Source organism: Cetorhinus maximus, chromosome 8 (genome assembly GCF_964194155.1).
Source record: "Cetorhinus maximus chromosome 8, sCetMax3.hap1.1, whole genome shotgun sequence".
Lineage (NCBI taxonomy): Eukaryota > Metazoa > Chordata > Chondrichthyes > Lamniformes > Cetorhinidae > Cetorhinus > Cetorhinus maximus.
Genome location: NC_135886.1, coordinates 58,546,690 through 58,569,417, shown reverse-complemented (window position 1 = coordinate 58,569,417; position 22,728 = coordinate 58,546,690). Strand labels below are relative to the sequence as shown.

The 22,728-nt window shown below is 47.2% G+C and overlaps 1 protein-coding gene across 1 annotated transcript in view; it reads left to right on the top strand.

Annotated features, from left to right (window-relative positions):
• The window catches only part of slc25a14 (solute carrier family 25 member 14), a 94,744-nt gene that overhangs the window by 38,998 nt on the left and 33,018 nt on the right, over nt 1-22,728 (top strand). The window contains exons 7-8 of the mRNA XM_078546912.1: nt 5,940-5,968; nt 14,752-14,763. Of these exons, the coding sequence (XP_078403038.1) occupies nt 5,940-5,968; nt 14,752-14,763 (41 nt within the window). The remainder of the gene's footprint in view (nt 1-5,939; nt 5,969-14,751; nt 14,764-22,728) is intronic.

Genomic DNA, 22,728 nt, shown 5'->3' with positions numbered 1-22,728 from the left:
AGTGAGACTGAGAGGGAGCAGTGTGAGGGCAGTGAGAGGATAAAAGAGTGAGACCAAAAGGAACAGCAGCAGAAGACAAGATTGAGTGGGAGCATTGTGAGGGCAGCGAGATGGGAAAAGAGTGAGACTGAGAGGGGGCAGTGAAAGGATAAAAGACTGAGACTGAGTGTGATCAGTATGATTGAGAGGATAAAAGAATGAGACCGAGGGGTTGCAGTGTGATGGCCGTGAGAGGATCAAATAGTGAGACTGAGAGGGAGCAGTGTGAGGGCAGCGAGAGGAGAAAAGAGTGAGACTGAGAGGGAGCAGTGTGAGGGCAGCGAGAGGAGAAAAGAGTGAGAGCGAAAGGAACAGCTTCAGGGCAGCAGAGGCCAAGTGTGAGAGGCAGCAGTGTGAGGGCAGCGAGAGGAGAAGAGAGTGAGACTGAGAGGGAGCAGTGTGCGCGCAGCGAGAGGAGAAGAGAGTGAGACCGAGAGGGAGCAGTGTGAAGGCAGCGAAAGGATTCCAGATTGAGACTTGGAGGGAGCAGTGTGTGGATATAAGAGTGAGACTGAGATGGAGACGTGTGAGGGCCCTGAAAGGATATAAGTGTGAGATTGAGAGGGAACACTGTGAGGGCAGCGAGAGTATAATAGTGAGACAGAAAGGGAGCAGCAAGGGGACAAAAGATTGAGACCAAAAGGAACAGCTTGGGTCAGCAGAGGACAAGTGTGAGAGGGAGCAGTGTGAGAGCAGTGAGAGTATAAAAGTGTGAGACTGAGAGGGAGCAGTGTGAGGGCAGAGACAGCATGAAAGAGTGAGACCAAAAGGAACAGCTTGAGGGCAGCAGAGGGCAAGATTGAGAGGGAGCAGTGTGAGGGCAGTGAGAGGATAAAAGAGTGAGACAAAGGAAGTCATGTGAGGGCAGCGAGAGGAGAAGAGAGTGAGACAGAGGGAGCAGTGGGAGGGCAGTGAGAGGATACAAGAGCGCGAATGAGAGGGAGCAGTGTGAGGGCAGTGAGTGGATTGACGAGTGAGACTGACAGGGAGCAGTGTGAATGCAGCGAGAGCATAGAATAGTGAGACTGAGAGGGAGCACTGTGAGTGCAGCGAGAGCATGGAAGAGAGACTGAGAGGGAGCAGTGTGAGGATACAAGACTGAGACAGAGAGGGAGCAGCGGGAGGACAGCAAAAGGATAAAAGAGTGAGACCAAAAGGAACAGCAGCAGAGGACAAGATTGAATGGGAGCATTGTGAGGGCAGCGAGATGGGAAAAGAGTGAGACTGAGAGGGGGCAGTGAAAGGATAAAAGACTGAGACTGAGTGTGATCAGTATGATTGAGAGGATAAAAGAATGAGACCGAGGGGTTGCAGTGTGATGGCCGTGAGAGGATCAAATAGTGAGACTGAGAGGGAGCAGTGTGATGGCCGTGAGAGGATCAAATAGTGAGACTGAGAGGGAGCAGTGTGAGGGCAGCGAGAGGAGAAAAGAGTGAGACTGAGAGGGAGCAGTGTGAGGGCAGCGAGAGGAGAAAAGAGTGAGACTGAGAGGGAGCAGTGTGAGGGCTGTCAGAGGATCAAATAGTGAGACTGAGAGGGAGCAGTGTGAGGACAGCAAGAGGATAAATGAGTGAAACTGCGACGGAGCAGTGTGAGGGCAGCGAGAGGATTCAAGAGAGACTGAGGGGGAGCAATGTGAGGGCAGCGAGACGATACCAGATTGAGAGGGAGCAGTGTGAGGGCAGCGAGAGGATACAAGAGTGAGACTGAGAGGGAGCAGTGTGAGGGCAGCGAGAGGAGAAAAGAGTGAGACCGAGAGGGAGCAGTGTGAGGGCAGCGAGAGGATACAAGAGTGAGACTGAGAGGGAGCAGTGTGAGGGCAGCGAGAGGAGAAAAGAGTGAGACCGAGAGGGAGCAGTGTGAGGGCAGCGAGAGGATACAAGAGTGAGACTGAGAGGGAGCAGTGTGAGGGCAGCGAGAGGAGAAAAGAGTGAGACCGAGAGGGAGCAGTGTGAAGGCAGCGAAAGGATTCCAGATTGAGACTGAGAGGGGGCAGAGTGAGGATAAAAGAGCATGAATAAGAGTGTGTAGGAGAGGGCAGCGAGAGGATAAAAGAGTGAGACTGAGAGGGAGCAGTGTGAAGGCAGCGAGAGGATACAAGAGCGAGACTGAGAGAGAGCAGAGTGAAGGCAGCGAGAGCACAGAAGAGAGAGACTGAGTGGGAGCAGCGTGAGGGCTGTGAGAGGATTAAAGTGTGAGACTGAGAGGGAGCAGTGTGAGGGCAGCGAGAGGATGAAAGAGTGAGACCAAAAGGAACAGCTGGAGGGCAGCAGAAGACAAGAGTGAGAGGGAGCAGTGTGAGAGCAGCGAGAGGATAAAAGAGTGCGAATTAGAGGGAGCAGTGTGAGGGCAGCCAGAGGATAAAAGAGTGCGACCAAAAGGAACAGCTTCAGGGCAGCAGCAGACAAGACTGAGAAGGAGCCGTGTGAGGATCAGAGTGAGACTGAGAGGGAGCAGTGTGAGGGCAGCGAGAGGCTAATAGTGAGACAGAGAGGGAGCAGCAAGAGGACAAAAGAGTGAGACCAAAAGGAACAGCTTGGGTCAGCAGAGGACAAGTGTGAGAGGGAGCAGTGTGAGAGATGTGAGAGTATAAAAGAGTGAGACTGAGAGGGAGCAGCGTGAGGGCAGCGAGAGGTTAAAAGAGTGAGACTGAGAGGGAGCAGTGAGAGGGCAGCGAGAGGATGAAAGAGTGAGACTGAGAGGGAGCAGCGTGAGGGCAGCGAGAGGTTAAAAGAGTGAGACCAAAAGGCACAGCTTCAGAGCAGCAGATGACAAAACTGAGAGGGAGCAGTGTGGGGGCAGTGAGAGTATAAAAGAGTGAGACTGAGAGGGTGCAGTGTGAGGGCAGTGGGAGCATAGAAGAGAGAGACTGAGAGGGAGCAGTTTGAGCGCAGCGAGAGGTTAAAAGAGTGAGATTGAGAGGGAGCAGTGTGAGGGCAGCGAGAGGATAAAACTAAGACCAAAAGGAACAGCTGGAGGGCAGCAGAGGACAAGAGTGAGAGGGTGCAGTGTGAGGTTCGTGAGAGGATCAAATAGTGAGATTCAGATGTAGCTGTGTAAAGGCCGTGAGAGGAATAAAGTGTGAGACTGAGAGGGAGCAGTGTGAGGGCAGTGAGAGGATACAAGACTGAGACTGAGAGGGAGCAGTGTGAAGATTGCGAGAGGATAAAAGAGTCAGACTGATGGGGAGCAGCGTAAGGACAGCAAGAGGATAAAAGAGTGAAAGCAAAAGGAACAGCTGGAGGGCAGCAGTGGACAAGAGTGAGGGGGCAGTGTGAGGGCAGCGAGAGGATAAAAGAGTGAGACCAAAAGGAACAGCTTCAGGGCAGCAGAGGACAAGACTGAGAAGGAGCAGTGTGAGGATAAGAGTGAGACTGAGAGGGAGCAGTGTGAGGGCAGCGAGAGCATTCAAGAGAGACTGAGTGGGAGCCGTGTGAGGACAGCGAGCGGATACAAGAGTGAGACTGAGAGGAAGCAGTGTGAGGGCAGCGAGAGGATACAAGAGTGAGATTGAGAGGGAGCAGTGTGAAGGCATCGAGACGATGCAAGAGAGACTTTGAGGGAGCCGTGTGAAGGCATCGAGAGGATACAAGAGTGAGATTGAGAGCGAGCAGTGTGAAGGCATCGAGAGGATCCACGAGAGACTGAGAGGGAGCAGTGTGAGGGCCGTGAGAGGATCAAATAGGGAGATTGAGTGGGAGCAGTGTGAAGGCCGTGAGAGGATAAAAGAGTGAGACTGAGAGGGTGCAGTGTGAGGGCAGGGGGAGCATAAAAGAGTGAGATTGAGAGGAAGCAGTGAGAGGATGAAAGAGTGAGACCAAAAGGAACAGCTGGGGGGCAGCAGTGGACAAGACTGAGAGGGATCAGTGTGGGGGCAGTGAGAGGATAAAATACTGAGACTGAGAGGGAGCAGTGTGAGGGCAGCGAGAGGATAAAAGTGTGAGACCAAATGGAACAGCTTGAGGGCATCAGAGGACAAGAGTGAGAGGGAGCAGTGTGAGGGCAATGAGAGGATTGCATCAGTATTTACTCAGGAAACTGGCATAGTGTATAAGGAAGGAAGGGAAACAAGCAGTAGTTTCATGGAACATATAGAGATTAAAGAGGAGGAGGTGCTTGCTGCCTTACAGCGAATAAAGGTAGATAAATCCCCCGGGCCTGACGTGATATTCCCTCGGACCTTGAGGGAGACTAGTGTAGAAATAGCAGGGGCCCTGGCAGAAATATTTAAAATGTCCTTAGCCACGGGTGAGGTGCCGGAGGATTGGAGGGTAGCTCATGTTGTTCCGTTGTTTAAAAAAGGCTCCAAAAGTAAACCAGTTAATTACAGGCCAGTGAGCCTGACGTCAGTAGTAGGTAAATTATTGGAAGGTGTTCTGAGAGATCGGATATATAATTATTTGGACGGCCAAGGGCTGATTAAGGATCGTCAGCATAGCTTTGTGCGTGGTAGGTCGTGTTTAACGAACCTTGTAGAGTTTTTCGAGGAGGTTACAAAGAAAGTAGATGAAGGAAAGGCTGTGGATGTTGTCTACATGGACTTTAGTAAGGCCTTTGATAAGGTCCCACATGAGAGGTTAGTTCAGAAGGTTCAGACACTTGGCATCCATGGAGAGGTTGTAAACTGGATTCAAAATTGGCTGTTTGGGAGAAGACAGAGAATGGTAGTGAATGATTGCTTCTCAGACTGGAGGTCTGTGACTAGTGGTGTGCCTCAGGGATCTGTGCTGGGACCATTGTTGTTTGTTGTCTATATCAATGATTTCGATGATAATGTGGTGAATTGGATCAGCAAGTTTGCTGATGACACTAAGATTGGAGGCGTTGTGGACAGCGAGGAAGGCTTTCAAAGCTTGCAGAGAGATCTGGTCCAACTGGAAAAATGGGCCAGAAAATGGCAGATGGAATTTAATGCGGAAAAGTGTGAGGTGTTACATTTTGGAAGGTCAAACCAAGGTAGGACATACACAGTAAATGGTAGGGCACTGAGGAGAGCGGAGGAACAAAGGGATCTGGGAGTTCAGATACATAATTCCCTGAAAGTGGCGTCAAAGGTAGACAGGGTTGTAAAGAAAGCTTTTGGCATACTGGCCTTCATAAATCAAAGTATTGAGTATAGGAGTTGGGATGTTATGGTGAGGTTGTATAAGACATTGGTGAGGCCAACTTTGGAGTATTGTGTGCAGTTCTGGTCGCCTAACTACAGGAAGGATATCAGTAAGATTGAGAGAGTGCAGAGAAGATTTACTAGGATGTTGCCGGGTCTTAAGGAGTTGAGTTAGAGGGACAGATTAAACAGGTTAGGACTTTATTCCTTGGAGCGTAGAAGAATGAGGGGAGATATAATAGAAGTTTACAAAATTATGAGGGGTATAGACAGAGTAAATGCGAGTAGGCTCTTTCCACTTAGACTGGGAGAAATAAACACGAGAGGACATGGCTTTAGGGTGAAAGGGGAAAGGTTTGGGGGAACATTAGGGGGAATTTCTTCACTCAGAGAGTGGTGACAGTGTGGAACGAGCTACCATCTGACGTGGTAAATGCGGGCTCACTCTTAAGTTTTAAGAATAAATTAGATAGATACATGGATGGGAGAGCTCTGGAGGGTTATGGACTAGCTGCAGGTCAATGGGACTAGCGGAATAATGTTTCGGCACAGACTAGAAGGGCCGAATGGCCTGTTTTCTGTGCTGTAGTGTTCGTGGTTCTAAGACTGTGACTGAGAGGGAGCAGCGTGAGGACAGCAAGAGGATAAAAGAGTGAGACCAAAAGGAACAGCTTGACAGCAGCAGAGGGCAAGACTGAGAAGGAGCAGTGTGAGGGCAGCGAGAGGATCAAAGAGTGAGACTGAGATGGAGCAGTGTGAGGGCAGTGAGAGGATGAAAGAGTGAGACCAAAAGTAACAGCTGGACGGCAGGAATGGACAAGAGTGAGAGGGAGCAGTGTGAGGGCAGTGAGAGGATAAAATACTGAGACTAAGAGGGAGCAGTGTGAGGGCAGTGAAAGGATCAGAGTGAGACCAAAAGGGACAGCTTGAAGGCAGCAGAGGACAAGATTGCGATGGAGCAGTGTGAGGGCAGTAAGAGGATGAAAGAGTGAGACCAAAAGGAACAGCTTGAGGGCAGCAGAGCATAAGACTGAGAGGGAGCAGTGAGAGGATAAAAGAGTGAGATTGAGAGGGAGCAGTGTGAGGGCAGCGAGAGGATAAAAGTGAGACCAAAAGGAACAGCTGGAGGGCAGCAGAGGACAAGAGTGAGAGGGAGCAGTGTGAGGGCCATGAGAGGATCAAATAGTGAGATTGAGATGGAGCTGTGTAAAGGCCGTGAGAGGAATAAAGAGTGAGATTGACAGGGAGCAGCGTAAGGACAGCAAGAGGATAAAAGAGTAAAAGCAAAATGAACAGCTGGAGGGCAGCAGTGGACAAGAGTGAGGGGGCAGTGTGAGGGCAGCTAGAGGATAAAAGAGTGAGACCAAAAGGAACAGCTTCAGGGCAGCAGAGGACAAGACTGAGAAGGAGCAGTGTGAGGATAAGAGTGAGATTGAGAGGGAGCAGTGTGAAGGCATCGAGAGGATACAAGAGAGACCGAGAGGGAGCAGTGTGAAGGCAGAGAGAGGATACAAGAGCCAGTGTGCGCGCGTCGGGGGGAGGAGCGCGAGCCAGTGTGCGCGCATCGGGGGGAGGAGTGCGAGCCAGTGCGCGCGCGTCGGGGGGAGGAGCGCGAGCCAGTGCGCGCGCGTCGGGGGGGGAGGAGCGCGAGCCAGTGCGCGCGCGTCGGGGGGAGGAGCGCGAGCCAGTGCGCGCGCGTCGGGGTAGGAGCGCGAGCCAGTGCGCGCGCGTCGGGGGGAGGAGCGCGAGCCAGTGCGCGCGCGTCGGGGGGAGGAGCGCGAGCCAGTGTGCGCGCGTCGGGGGGAGGAGCGCGAGCCAGTGTGCGCGCGTCGGGGGGAGGAGCGCGAGCCAGTGTGCGCGCGTCTGGGGGAGGAGCGCGAGCCAGTGTGCGCGCGTCGGGGTAGGAGCGCGAGCCAGTGCGCACGCGTCGGGGGGAGGAGCGCGAGCCAGTGTGCGCGCGTCGGGGGGAGGAGCGCGAGCCAGTGTGCGCGCGTCGGGGGGAGGAGCGCGAGCCAGTGTGCGCGCGTCGGGGGGAGGAGCGCGAGCCAGTGTGCGCGCGTCTGGGGGAGGAGCGCGAGCCAGTGTGCGCGCGTCGGGGGGAGGAGCGCGAGCCAGTGTGCGCGCGTCGGGGTTGATGCGCGAGCCACTGTGCGCGCGTGTGGGGGAGGAGCGCCCGAGGCTGTGCGCGCGTGTGGGGGAGGAGCGCCCGAGGCTGTGCGCGCGTGTGGGGGAGGAGCGCCCGAGGCTGTGCGCGCGTGTGGGGGAGGAGCGCCCGAGGCTGTGCGCGCGTGTGGGGGAGGAGCGCCCGAGGCTGTGCGCGCGTGTGGGGGAGCAGCGCCCGAGGCTGTGCGCGCGTGTGGGGGAGGAGCGCGAGTGGAACATTTGGGTAAGAGTGATCATTGTATCATAAGGTTTAGATTAGTCATGGAGAAGAGCAAGGAACAATCTAAAGTAGAACTTCTAAATTGGATGAGGGCTAATTTCAGTGCAAGGAGAAGGGATCTTGGCAGGGTAAATGGAATTGGAGACTGATAGGAAAAGCTCTAATGGAACCATGAGTGATTTTAAATGAGGTGGTGCTTCGGTGTAGACTAGGTACGTTCCAACAAGGATGACTGGTAAGGGAGCCAAATACAGGCCTTCTTGGATAATGAGGGAGATGGAGATCATGATGAAACAAAAGGTGTATGAAGCATCTCAGGTGAATTCTTCAAGCAGGATCCATGTCAATTACAAATTGAAAGAAGTGATGCGGAAATTAAGACTGGCAAAGAGAGTATATGAGAATAGAATGGCAGTCAACATAAAAGGGGACCCAAAAATCATCATCTAGCATGTAGATAGTAAGCGGTAGTACAAAGTGGAGTGGGTCCTATTAGGGACAAAGAGGGTGATATATGTTTAGTGGTGCAGGGCAAGGCTGGAATATTTAATGAGTTATTTGTACTGGTGTTTACTAAGTATTATGGACAGGAGGGCGATTAATTTAATCAGCCCTGATTTTCCTTCTCACAACAGGTGTTTGATTTGCTTCACCCTTCATTAGTGATGGCATATTTCCCGGCCCCTCAGTTTTGGCGTGATCCAATTTCTGTTAATCCCATAGGAAACACGTGATAGGATGAACTCAAAGGGTTAGTTTATTGGCACACACTCAAAACGCAGGAGGGGGGTCACCATGTACCCTCCTGTGCACTCATACAATAAAAGAGGGATAGAGAAAAGGAAGATTTACCCAGCAAAGGCCACAGAGGAAAGAGCTATTGTTACATGTGAGTCCAGAGCCCAGAATCAAAGTCCATTGAGGTATTCCTTCACAGAGGTCGGCAAGTTGAAAACCGATGCTGCACAATTCACTTTTTCCAGTGGAGCTGACTTCACACGAGCAGACAGGCACACAAAGTTGGTCTTGTAGGCTATGGTACAGAAGTTCCAGTAGAAACCGTGTAGTTGGGACCAGGTATTCAATCTGGGCAGAGCCCCTTTTCTGTGCTGCTGCTTGTTGATAGTAAAATGGCAGTCTGGATTTTCAGTACAGCAAGGCAATGTAACTGGTTCCACCAGTTAGAGGTTCATGTCACATGACTCCCACCCCTCCACTCTGGCTTTGAAAAAGAGTGTGTATCCCTCTGGGTCCCTAGGATTGTTAAATGTTCCAACCGTCCACACTTGAAAGGGAATTTGTGGGGTCCTTTGTCCTAGCAGACAAATAGGCTTGGTTGGCCAGGTTTGGCTTATGAATTGCAGATGGCCTTTGTATAGTTCTGTTTGAATTTAGTCTCTGCAGCCCACAGGGTGTCATTATCGCTTCAGAGATAATGAGATCCGAGTTCCTGTGACACTGCCATGCTAGGTCTTTTTGTTCTAGGGTCACAGACAGACGTAACTACAGCCATCTCAAAATTACTTTGTCCAGTCTTTAAAATTTTAGAAATTAGGCATGAGGAAATACATCTATATGTATTTTATAAAAATATATAGTGTGAGGTCTTAGTCCCCTGACATAAGGAAGAATCTGACAAAATATCGGTAGACGTGGAGATAGTAGAGGCAATGGATAGTGTCCATTGGAAGGGAGGAGGCACTTGAAAGACCGGCTTTGCTGAGGGTAGATAAGTTAACTGGTCCGGATGGCTTTCGTCTCAGGTTGCTAAAGGAAATGGGGTGGAGATAGCAGAAGCTATCTTAACCTTAATCTTCCAACCTTCAAAATCATGAGGGCTCTGGACAGAGTAAATAGAGAAAAGATGTTCTCTCTGATGGAAGGATGGAGAACCAAAGGACACAGATTTAAAATAATTGGCGAACGAAGCAATGAGGAAAACCCTTTTTATGCAGCAAATGGTTAGGATCTGGAATGTGCTGCCTAAGAGTATGCTGGAGACAGGTTCAATCGAGGTATTCAAGAGGAAATTGAATATTATCTGCAAAGGAAGAATGTGCAGGGCTATAGGGGAGAAGGCAGGGGAATGGCACTAGGTGAATTGGTCCTTCGGGGAGTCGGTACAGACAGGATAGGACGAATGATGACCTCTTGTGCTGTAGCCATTCTGTGATTCTTTGCATGTGCCCAGCTTTTCCCCAACTACTGTTGTGGCAGAATTTAAGTGCTCTCTTACTGCCTGGGACATGTATATTTTGGTATGGAAAGAGGTGTGTCTGATTTCTTATCCCCTGGAAGGTGTATTCCAATTAATAATTCAATAGTAAGCTTTTGTGAGTTTAAAGATAAAGTCTGTTCATTCTCTCATATTTAGTCCGAATTAAACAAAACATTTCACCCACTCATTCTCACTCTCTCACCCACACAGATTGGTTATAGATAAAGATCATATACTTTTACAGATTATAGGTAACTCAGTCTCTGGTTCACGATCACCAGTCTCCCACATGGCAGGCTTGATTCTTTGAGTGGAATTGATGCTTTAAAGTTGAAGTTGAGAGCCTTGTAAAGTGAAGAATTCCCAGCAGGTTGTGAGGCTTCTTGTAGCCGAATCACTAGGAGGTTGGTTCTCAGGTGAACTTTAACTTACGTTACGTACCTTAGGGTACGTACTTTGGTTGCCTGATGCCTCGCAGCTCGTTTCCAAGTCTGGTTCACAGACTGGCTGGACTGATGGTTTCAATGGCTTTGGTGGTTCTGCTTGCAAATTGATCTGACCTGGTCTTTTAAACAGACAAAGAAAACATGGCTGCCTCCCTGTAGCTTTTCACAAGTTCAAGTCCTTTTTCCAAATGAGGGGTAGTGATCATGTTGATTCTCCAACATTGTGTTGTGAGTTAATACCTCTGAGAGTTTGAGATAATGTCTTTGTTTTTAGAATGACCCATTCAATGGCCTTTGGTTTGGTTTCAGGGAAAGGCATTGACTCACATCAACCTGGAATGTTTTTTTGTGCCCTCTCGCAGCAGGGGAGTGGTTCCAACCACAAAAGAAGTCAGGTGACCCTTAGGCATTCATCTTTTCCAGCCTTTTGGTGTCCAGCTTTAAAATATAAAATTAATTTGATGTTCAGAATAGGACATGTCACTATTCTGTCCAGAGCCCTCATGACTTTGAAGGCCTCTATCAAATCTCCTCTCAACCTTCTCTTATCCGAAGAAAACAGTCTCAACTGCTCCAATTTATGTATGTAACTGAAGTTCCTCATCTCTGGAACCATTCTCATCAATCTTACTTCTCAGCAATATGCCTGTGTATTTGCTCTTCTATTTCCTTCTGATTCTTTGGGGGTCTGAAGTACACTCCCAACAGCTTGATTGCCCCTTTTTTGTTCCTCAGTTCAACCCATATAGCTTAATTGGATACTACTTCTCGCAGATCATCCCTCCTTACAGCTGAGATTGTTCTTTAAGCAAAATTACAACCCCTGACCGCCTGACTCCTTTTTAACCCAGTCTGGAAAAGCTGTAACCAGGCTTACCTGCCCTCCTTTAAACCACGTTTCAATAAGAGCTGACACCATGCAGCCAAGCTGTGGTCTGTCCCCTTGATATCAACCCACAAGCTAGCAGCACTGTGAGTGCCCAGGAGAGGAGGGTAAGTTAAGGGCACATGTGTGTATGTTAGCCCCTGTCTGTACAGTGGAACCTGTTCTCCCATCGTCTGAGCTATCCTTCCCATTGCACAAAGACCGTGATCCATCAGAACTGTGTGGTAGTTGGTGTACAAAGGTCACCCCGCGTTAAAAGAATCCATGCACAGGCACCTTGCATCCCCTCAAAATGAAATTCAGGACCTGGAACATCAGGACTCTCATGGACAACCCCAGCAGCAACAGACCAGGATGTTACACTGCTATCATAGCCCGGGAACTCCGGCACTACACAATTGATATCATTGCCCTGACTGAGTCATGGTGGGCAGGAGAAGGCCAGCGCGAGGAGCAAGGTGGTGGATACACCTTCTTCCGGAAAGGTAAATCAGAAGAAGAACACCGACTCCACACGGCTGGTTTCACCATAAAAATGAACTAGTTGACCATCTCAGTGAGCCCCTTGTGGGATAAACGAATGTCTCATAGCACTTTGGCTCACACTAGCCAAGAAGAAGTACACTACAGTTGTAAGCGTGTGTGCCCCAACCCTAGAAGCAACAGATGAGGCCAAAGAGGAATTCTACTCCAGCCTTGATCACTTCTTGTCCCGTGTCCCAAAAGGAGACAAGCTGATTCTCCTCGGTGATGTTAATGCCAGCGATGGAAGGAACACAAAGCTCTGGTAAGGCATGACTAGCAAGGAAGGCATAGAGAATGCTAACACTAATGGATTATTTCTCCTGACGAAATGCCTAGAACACATCCTGATCATAACAAACACCCTACTTCGCCAGAGACAACTATAAGACCTCATGACAACGCCCTCGCCCCAGACGTTGGCACCTGCTTGACTACATCATCATCCAAGCGAGGGACTGCAAGGATGCCTGCATCACCCATGCGATGACAGGAGCTGATGACTGCTGGGACCACCCATCGCCTAATCCAGGTTATTTTTTCTATCAACTTGGCCCAAAAATGGCAACAGCAGCAGAAGTGCTGCCACAGGAAAATCAATATGAACTAGGGGTGGGAGTAGGCCACTCGGCCCTTTGAGCCTGCTCCACCATTCAATAAGATCATGGCTGATCTGACTGTAACCTCCTGTGTACCCCGGTCACCCTTCACCTCCTTTATCAAGAATCTGTCTCCCTCTGCCTTGAAAACATTCAAATTGCCTTTTCAGGAAGAATGTTCCAAAGTCTCACGACCCTCTGAAAAGAAAACATTTCTTCTCATCTCTGTTTTAAATGGGCGGCCCCTTATTTTTAAACAGTGGCCTCTAGTTCTAGATTCTCCCACTTGAGGAAACATCCTCTCCACATCCACCCTGTCAAGATCCCTCAGGATCTTATATGTTTCAATCTTACTCTTCTAAAGAGATTATCCAACCTTTCCTCATAGGATAACCCGCCCATTCCTGATAGCTTAGTAAACCTTCTCTGAACTGCTTCTAATGCATTTACATCCATCCTTAAATAAGGGGACCAATACTGTACACAGTACTCCAGATGTGGTCTCACCAGTGTCCTGTACAACTGAAACATAACCTTCCCACTTTTGTATTCAATTCCCCTTGTATTCAATTCCCCTTGCAATAAACAATAACATTCTATTAGCTTTCCTATTTACTTGCTGTACCTGCATACTAGCCTTTTGCGAGTCATGCTCTAGCCCACCCAGGTCCCTCTGAATCTCAGAGCTTTGCAATCTCTCACCATTTGGATAATATGCTTTTTTTATTCTTATTGCCAAAATGGACAATTTCACATTTGCCCACATTATACTCCATTTGCCAGATCTTTGCCCACTCACGTAACCTATCTTTGTCCCTTTGTAGCCTACTTATGTCCTCTTCACAACTTACTTTTCTACCTATCCTTGTTTCATCAGCAAATCTTTCACCCCTTCATCCATTGATGTAAATTGTAAAAAGTTGAGGCCCCAGCTATGAACCCTGTGGCACACCACTCATTACATCCCACCAACCAGAAAAAGACCCAATTATGGGTACCCTCTGTTTTCTGTTAGCTAGCCAATTTTCTATCCATGCCAATATGTTACCCCTACACCATGAGCTTTTATTTTCCGCAATAACCTTTGATGTGGCACCTTATCAAATGCCTTCTGGAAATCTAAGTACAGTACAGCCATCGGTTCCCCTTTATCCATTGCATATGTAACTCCTTCAAAGAGCCCCAATAAATTGTTAAACATCATTTCCCACTCTGAAAACCATGTTGACTCTGCCTGATTGCCTTGAATTTTTCTAAATGCCATGCCATAACATTTTAATAATAGTTTCTACCATTTTCTACATGATAGAAGTTAAGCTAACTGGCCTGTTGTTTCCTGCTTTCTGTCTCCACCCCTTTTTGAATAAAGGAGTAATGTTGATATTTTCCAATCTAATGGCGCCTTTCCAGAATCTAGAGAATTTTGGAAAATTAAGACCAACACGTCAACTATCTCACTAACCACTTCTTTCATCAGGAACCGGAGATTTGTCAGCACGTAGCTCCAACAGTTTACCAAGTACCACTTGTGATTGTAATTTTCCTGAGTTCCTCCTTCCACCCACCTTCCAGTTCCTGATTTATGTCGATGACTCTGTGAAGAAAGACCTACTCAGACAATGCCTCACAAGCAACCTGGCGACTCTGAACAAACGGGAACCACAATGCCTGATCTGCCCTTAAGCCTCCCAATATCAGCACCTGCAAGGATGCTCTTGGTTCCTCCACCAGGAAAGATCAAGACTGGTTTGACGAGAATGACCAGGAGATCCAGGAGCTACTAAATCAAAAGCGCAAGGTGTTCCTGAACTGGAAGCACCACCAAGATTTGAGGGAAAGAAATCAGGTCTACAGACAAGTCAAGATTGAGCTCAACAAAAAACCCATGACTTAAACAGCTGCTGGGTGGAAAGAGCACAGAAAATACAGTAACTCGCCAACAGCCACGACATGCGTGGATTCTTCAGTGCAGTCGAGACCATTTACAGTCCAAGCACCCAAGGACCTAGCCCATTGAGATCTAAGAACGGAGTGGCACCCATTAAGGACAGAGAGGCAGTCAGCGCTCGTTGGAAGGAGCATCTTTAGGACCTCCTCAACCGAAACTCAGTTCTCGACGTGTGTGCCCTTGCCAACATCCCAAGGCACACTACCCGCCACCACCTCAGCACAATCCCAGCCCGATGTGAGGTTAAAAAGGTCACCTGACAGCTAAGAACCAACAAGGCCACCGGATTCCCCGCCGAAATAATAAAATATGGCGGGAAGTACTCTTGGCACAGGTACATAACCTCATCTCCCTCATCTGGAAGGAGGAGAGATGAGACCTACTACAGTAACTGAAGAGGGGTGCCTCTGCTGTCCACCACAGGGAAGGTCATTGCAAGAGCCCTTCTTAATTGCCACCCACTGTGGCTGACGAGCTCCCACTGGAGTCACAATGCAGATCCCGCACGGTGGACATGATCTTCACAACAAGACAAGCCAAAGAAAAATGCAGAGACAACAGCGACCTCTATTCATGGCCGCCTTTGACTCTATCAACCGGAAGGGATTGTGGAGCGTCCTTCTCAAATTTGGCTGCCTGCAGAAGTTCGTCACCGTTCTTCGACTGCTGCAAGCCGTGATCCTTACCACAGATATGCCACAGACCCAATACGAGCGTAAACTGGGGTCAAGCAAGGCTGTGTCATCGCATCAATGCTCTTTTCCATGTTCCTTGCCACAACACTTCATGCCATCTCCATGAAGTTCCCTGCCAGAGTGGGGCTACTCTATAGGAAACTGTTCAACCTACAATGCCTCCATTCCAGAACCACGATCACCTCAACCTCTGCCATTGAACTGCAGCACGCTGATGATGCTTGCATATGCACCCTCTGACGCCAAGCTTCAAATTATCGCCGACGCATTCACGGAGGTGTAAGAAAGAATGGGCCTTAGGCTAAACGTCCAGAAGGCAAAGGTCCTCTACCAGCCTGCTCCCACTGTGCAACACTGCCTCACAACTATCAGGATTCATGGCGAACCATTGGACAATGTGGATCATTTCTCATACCTTGGGAGCCTCCTCTCAGCGAGGACAGGCATCAACGATGAAACTCAACATCGCCTCCAGTGTGCCAGCACAGCCTTCGACCGACTGAGAAAAAGAGTGTTTGAAAACAAAGACCTGAAACCCAGTGTAAGTTGTAGGCACTATTTGAACTTAAATTCTAATTTTGTTCATTTGAGGCTTTAACCGTAGAGGCAACAGGAGAACAGTTTGTTGAAGTAATTCAGGAAATTTTAATAAGTTTAAAAATGAATACTCATCACAGCAGGGCGGTGACTTTACAGGCATAGCATGGTTCTTGCTTCCCGGTTCAGCTTTGGGCGCAGGTTGGCACTTGGTCTCTGACCTCTGTGGTCTTCTGCTTCCCTGTGGACAGCAGGCTCTGCAAACTTCAGTTTCCAACTTTGTGCACACCTTGGTCAGTGAACGCTGCTGCTTAGTAACACTTTGTAAGCCACAACCCACAGCGTGATCAGTGATGTTATTGCATTCTGATTGGCCTAAATGAGGCGAGGCTATTTCCTAATTGGCTTAAGGGGTGCGTGATCAATCTGTGATTGGCCCGCAAGGGTGATGGCCATCGACTGATGTCACCCCCCAGTATCCCCTGACTGGTTCCTTAAAATGGCAATTACTTATAGGACCATCCTCCTCTTTAAAAGTTTGTTTCTTTTATCTTAACTTCTTGCTGAGATAAAAGGATGTTTTATGATACCTTGCCTATTTGTTTAGGATAGAGGAAGTATGCTGTCATTCTCTCATGGGTGATACCTTGAACTCATCATCTCAGACTTTGCTTAATTGGTGCAGGCTCCTCATTAAATCAGAACCTTTATCAGTGACTGCTTGTTTTAGGGGCCATTTGCTAGGTGATGTTTTTCTCTCTGTGGTTGTTGGTAATTGGAATGAGTTATTTTACTTTTAAAATAGAATAGAATAGAAAAGCTGAATATAACCTTAAAACTATGCAGTGCTAATACAAAAGATTAAAAGCACTCATAGAAAAGGTTACAAAATAGGTAGTACTTAGAAATTAGGCAGAGTGTGTATAAAATGTAAGTGCATAGCAGTAATTAGTGTTTAAAATGTAAGGTAGTAAAGTCTCTTTATATGTTCACTTAATACAAAGCCTTGAGTGATTTAAAAAGTCTAAAAAGATTATACAGTTACAAAGCTAGTCACACACTGTTACAAAAGTTAACTCTAATACCATGAATACATTCAGCCAAATGTGATTGCTTTTCTTTTAAAACACTACGAATTAAAGCTAACTTAATGTAGAACACAGCTGTTGTTATCCTTTCCTCCTCTTCATACAATGAATCCCTTCTAACTCTCCTTTGTTGATAACGTCAGGTTTCAATTAAGTTTTACGATGTGAGGGAATGTAAGCTTGCCCATTCAACCTTGAAGGCTGCAAGTTCTTACAATATGGCTCTGTAATATGGAAATAAGTACAACAACCCTCTAGCAGTTGTTCTGTAATTAAATCACTAGTATGTTACCTCTATGCTGTCTAAAATCCTTTGGTGGCTTTCTCAGCTTGCCAAATGAAGCTAAGCAGAGTAACATGATATTAAATGCTGAAGTACTCTATTGGTTAAAAACGATAATATACTATTAGGTTAATCGATTAATATACATATTGAAAATGAAACTAAAACTAATCATTTAACATCAATTTCCCTACACCAGCACCAAGCCCATGGTCTACAGGGTCCAGTGTTACTTGCCCTCCTGTATGCATCAGAGATATGGACAATGTACAGCAGGCACCTTAAAATCCTGGAGAAATATCACCAGTGATGCCTCTGCAAAATCTTGCAAATGCAATGGCAGAATAGGCACTCCAATATTAGTGCCCTCTCTCAGGCCATCATCCCTAGTATTGAGACGCTTGTTATGGCTAATCAACTAGGTTGGGCGGACCACATTGTCCGTCAGCATGCCTGACACAAGACTCCCATGACAAGCTCTCTACTCCGAGCTTTGTCACGGCAAGTGGTTACCAGGAGGGCAAAGGAAACGTTTCAGGGACGTCCTCAAAGCCCCTCTGAAAAAATGCAACTTTCCCACTATTATCTCTTAGTCTTGACCACCCAAACTGCGAAAGAAGCATCCGTGAAGGTGCCAACCATGTCGATGTCTCCAGCAGGCCCATGTGGAGGCCAAGCGCAAACAGTGGAAGAAGCATTCCAAAATCCAAGCATCCCATCCACCTGTCTCATCAGACACTACCTGCCCCACCTGTGGCAGAGTGTGCGGATCCAGCATTGGCCTTTTTAGTCACCTCAGGACCCACAATCCTGGAGTGGAAGAAAGTCACCCTTGCTCCTGAGGGATAGCCTAAGAAGGTGAAGAGCACATCTACCATATTGATTAGGCTCCTTGCATTGAAGTATATACCATTAATCACTGTGTAAGTTTTCTAGCCTTTGTCTCCTTGACCTTCCATAAGCACTAACTAATTTTTGGCCACCTATTTCCAGGTTTGCTTTCCTTCTCTCCAAATCCATACTCGTGTTCCATCTCTTATCAAGCTAGTTTAACCCCTCACCAACAGTTCTACCAAACCTTCCTGTCAAAATATTAATCACAATCCTGTTGAGATGCATCACATCCAGCTTGTGGAGGCCCCACTTCCACCAAGACTCAGGAATCTAACTCTCTCCTTCCTGCACCATCTCTCCTGCCAGGCATTCATCTGCTCTATCCTTCTATTTCTGTACTCATTAGGAAGTACCACTAGGAGTAATCTGGAGATTGCTACTGTTGAGGGCCTACTAATTAATATGTTTTCTAGCTTTCTGAAATCTGAAAGGCATCGCCTCTCTACCAGTGTCAATGTACTGATACGGACCATGACTTCTGGCTGTTCAGCCCCCCACTACATGCCCTAAAAGCGCTCTGTAGTCGATCAGTGACATCCGTGATTCTGGCACCAGGGAGGTAATGTACCATCCTGAATTCACGTCTGCATCTACTGAAACGCCTGTCTGTTCCCTAAATATCAAATCTTCAATCACTATTGCTTTCCCGACCCTTCTTCTCACTGACCCTGCATAGCTGGAGCACTGAATACTGGTTAGATAACAAGATGCACTCGAGACTCCTACATTATTTGTCTGGCCCTCCTTGACTGCTAGGTGGTTACCCATTGCCTTTTTGCCTGTATATTCCTAAACTGCAGGATGACTGCATTCAAAAACATGCTGCCAATGTTGTTCTCAGTCTTGTTGATGCACCGCAGTGATGTCAGCTCCTGCTCTGAAACCCAGAATTTGAGCAGCTCCAGCTAATGATATTTCCTGCACAGGTAGTTGTCCAGGACATGAGAAACTTTCTGGAGTTCCCACATGAAGCAGGATGTGCATGAGGGCTGATGTATCTTACAATGCCTCTACTTATTACACTATTAACTGAGTTAACAGAAATAATTTACAGATTATTTTTAGAAAAACTCAAAAGCTACTCACCAGTCTGCACCTTCTCACGTGAGAACATCAATTTTAGTCTTTTTTTCAATCTTGCTCTCTGATGCTGGCACTACCCTCCAACTCCATTCCCCCGCCCTCCCCCATGCAAGTAGAGTTTAATATGGAAAAGAACAAAGTCGTGTACCTTGGTGGAAAGACAGTATCCTAAAAGTGTAACTTTTATGAGCAGAGAGAAATTAGGAAATTAATGAGGCCATGAAAAAATATTGACAGGTTGAATCAAGGAAAACCAGAAGATATTTTATAAACATATAAAGAGTGAAAGGGTAACAAAGGAAATAGTGGGGCCTATTAGAGTAAAAAGACAACCTGTGTGGAGGTGACAAACATGTGCGTGCATGGTTCTTAATGAATCATTTGCATCTTTCGGGCTAATCAGCCAAACCTCGGTGGTGGACAAATTACTGGAAAGCATAAATCGTCATTTAGAAGGGCATGGATTAATCAAGGAGGGTCAACAGGGATTTGTTAAGGGGAGGTCCTGTCTGACTCCAACTCCATATCCAGTCAGATATTTCTGTAGTCACTACTTTGCCACCCCTCCTGCCACAGACACTCCTACAGTCCCACTCCATATTCGCCCTGAAACACTCCTGCAGTACCAGTTCATACCCTCCATTGTATGAAGTGAATTAAAGTGCTTCCTCAGTAATTTTGTTTGCTCATTGGATGTCAATATTCTGGAATGTGCTGTCCAGGAATATCTTAGTTTCACGAGGTTCAGGAAGAATACATTTGAAGGCTTTTCTAACATGTTCACAAATTTTGTGACAACCTTTGACTCAGAAGCAGTACAGTAAAGAAAATGTGTAACTTCTTTAAAATGTCTGTGGATTTTTTTTTATTTTTAAGAATGCTTGAAAAGGACTTTGAAGAGTTTGCATCAGTTGCAAAGGGATCAATTGTAATTGTCTTGAACAATGAGAAATAATGGTTCGTGAGATCTGGCGACCTTTGAGGTGGAAGCAATGCCGACAGCAAGGAAGTTAACATACGAAAACCATGTGACCAGACTCAAAAGGAGAGCTGCAGCAGAGCGGAGAACAGAGAAGGCACATTTACAAGTTATGTGGGCGTAATACGGTTAAACAGGACAGAATGCCGACGACAGGGTTAGAGCAGGGATTCTGAATTGGACAATTTTACTACTGCTTCAGTTTTGCCGGACCAACCAGATCATTTACCGGGGTTTATTAAAAGGGTAGGATGGAGGAATCTCTGGAGATCATGTGCCGTTGAGAATGTCATAAACCTAGCTAAGGAGGCTGTACAGGCATGTGCTATTATGACACCAACTATCTCCGAGAACCTCAGATGGAATACCACTGCGAACGGGACTCGAGGGCTGAATCAATTGAGTGGGAAAGTATGTATGTACCAGAGGCTGAACTAAAGAACTTTAGAACTACACGTGATGTCACATGTCTGCGGGGAGTGATAACGGATGCTTGCGTATTTGTGCAACGTATCTTTGTTACTTTTTTTATTCATTCATAGGATGTGTGCTTCACTGGCTGGCCCAGCATTTATTGCCCTTCCCTAATTGCCCTTGAGAAGGTGGTGGTGAGCTGCCTTCTTGAATTGATGTACACCAACAGTGCTGTTAGGGAGGGAGTGCCAGGATTTTGACCCGGCAACAGTGAAGAAATGGTGATGTATTTCCAAAGTCAGGATGGTGAGTGACTTGGTGGGAACTTCCAGGTGGTGGTGTTCCCATCTATCTGCTGCCTTTGTCCTTCGAGATGGTAGTGGTCGTGAGTTTGGTAGGTGCTGTGAATTCCTTTGTGAATTCCTGCTTTGCATCTTGTAGATGGTACACACTGTTGCCACTGTGCATCGGTGGTGAAGGGAGTGAATGTTTGTGGATGGAGTGCCAATCAAATGGGTTGCTTTGTCTTGGATGGTGTCAAGCTTCTTGAGTGTTATGGGAGCTGCACTCATCCAGTCATTCCATCACACTCCTGACTTGTGCCTTGTAGATGGTGGGCAGGCTTTGGGGAATCAGGAGGTGAGTTACTCACCTCAGGATTCCTAACCTCTGACCTGCTCTTGTAGCCGCAGTATTTATGTGGCTACTCCAGTTCAGTTTCTGGTCAATGGTGGCCCCCAGGATGTTGGTAGTGGGGGATTCAGCGACAGTAATGCCACTGAATGTCAAGGAGTGATGGTTAGATTCTCTCTTGTTGGAGATGGTCATAGCCTGGCACTTGTGTGGCTTGAATCTTATTTGCCACTTGTCAGCCCAAGCCTGGATATTGTCCAGGTCTTGCTGCATTTGGACATGGTGAATGGTGCTGAACATTGTGCAATCATCAGCGAACATCCCCACTTCTGGCCTTATGCTGGAAGGAAGATCATTGATGAAGCAGCTGAAGATAGTTGGAAGCTAAAAGCAAAATACTGCGGATACTGGAAATCTGAAACAAAATCAAAAATAGCTGGAAAAACTCAGCTGGTCTGACAGCATCTGTGGAGAGGAATACAGTTAACGTTTCGAGTCCGTATGACTCTTCATCAGAAGTAAGGAAAAATAGAAATGAGGTGAAATATAAGCTGTTTGAGGGGGGTGGGACAGGTAGAGCTAGATAGAGGGCCAGTGATAGGTGGAGGCAAAGAAGAGTTTAATTTGCATTGGTTCCAATTCGTGTTGAAAGTAAATGCTACAAACGCGAAATCTCAGAATCATAGAATTGTTAGTGCACAGAAGCAGGCTCTCCAAATGAAAAATGCACCTATTGCCATTCTCCGGCCACATTTGTGTAGCTCTGCCGATTCTTTTTCAGATAATTCAACTCCCTCTTGAATTCCTCAGTTGAACCTGCCTTGACCATACTCTCAGGCAGTGCATTCCAGATCCTAACCACCCGCTGTGTGTAAAAGTTTCTCCTCATATCTCCATTGCCTCTTTTGCAAACTACCTTAAATCTGTGCCCTCTGGTTCTCGCTTCTTCCACCAATGGGAACAGTTTCTCCCTATCTACTCTGTCCAGAACCTGCATGATTTTGGATACCTCTTTCAAATCTCCCCCAACCTTCTCTTCTCCAAGGAAAACAGTCCTAACTTCTCCCATTTGTCTACGTAACTGATGTTCCTCATCCCTAGAACCATTCTCGTAAACCTCTTTTGCACTCTCTCCAATGCCGTCACATCTTTCATAATGTGTGGTGCTCAGAGCTGGACACACTACTCCAGCTGAGGCCGAACCAGTATTCTGTGCAAATTTAGCACAACTTCCTTGCTCTTGTACCCTATAACCTATTAGTAAAGCTGAGGATACTGTATGCTTTATTAATCGCTCTCAAACTGCCCTGCCACCTTCACTGATTTGTGTACAGATGCACCCAGATCCCCCTGTCCCTGCACCCTTTCAAATTGTACCCTTTACTTTACATAGTCTCTCTGTGATCTTCCTACCAAAATGAATCTCTTCACACTCCTTTTTGGTGATTTCTTCATTCGGGGGTAATTTGGTTTATATTTCTCCCACAGGGATCTTAACACTTTACTACATCAGTATTCCACAACACAGTCCCCCACCCCCATCAATTTTCTACAGCAAGCACTGCCCCACCACACTTTATGTACTACTGAATGTAAGTGTCAGCTAGGGTTCAATGGTGGCATTCTTGCACCTGAGTGAAAAGGTGGTGGGCTCTCAGACTTGAGCTAAAATCCAGGTTGGCACTGCAGTGCAGTACTAAGGCAGCGCTGCACTGTTGAAGGTGCTGTTGCTTGACTGAGACCTTAAACTGAGGTCCTGTCTGCTTTCGCAAGTGGATGTAAAAACCCCAAGACTATTTGAAGAACAAGAGTGTTCCCCTGTTGTCTTGGCCAAGATTTAACCCACAAGCCATGACCACTAAACCAGTTTATTGGATTAATTATCTCACTGATGTTTGTGTAGTTTCCTGTCTTCAATTTGACTGTTGGCTTCCTTATATTACAACAGTAATTCCATTTCAACAAAAGTACTCT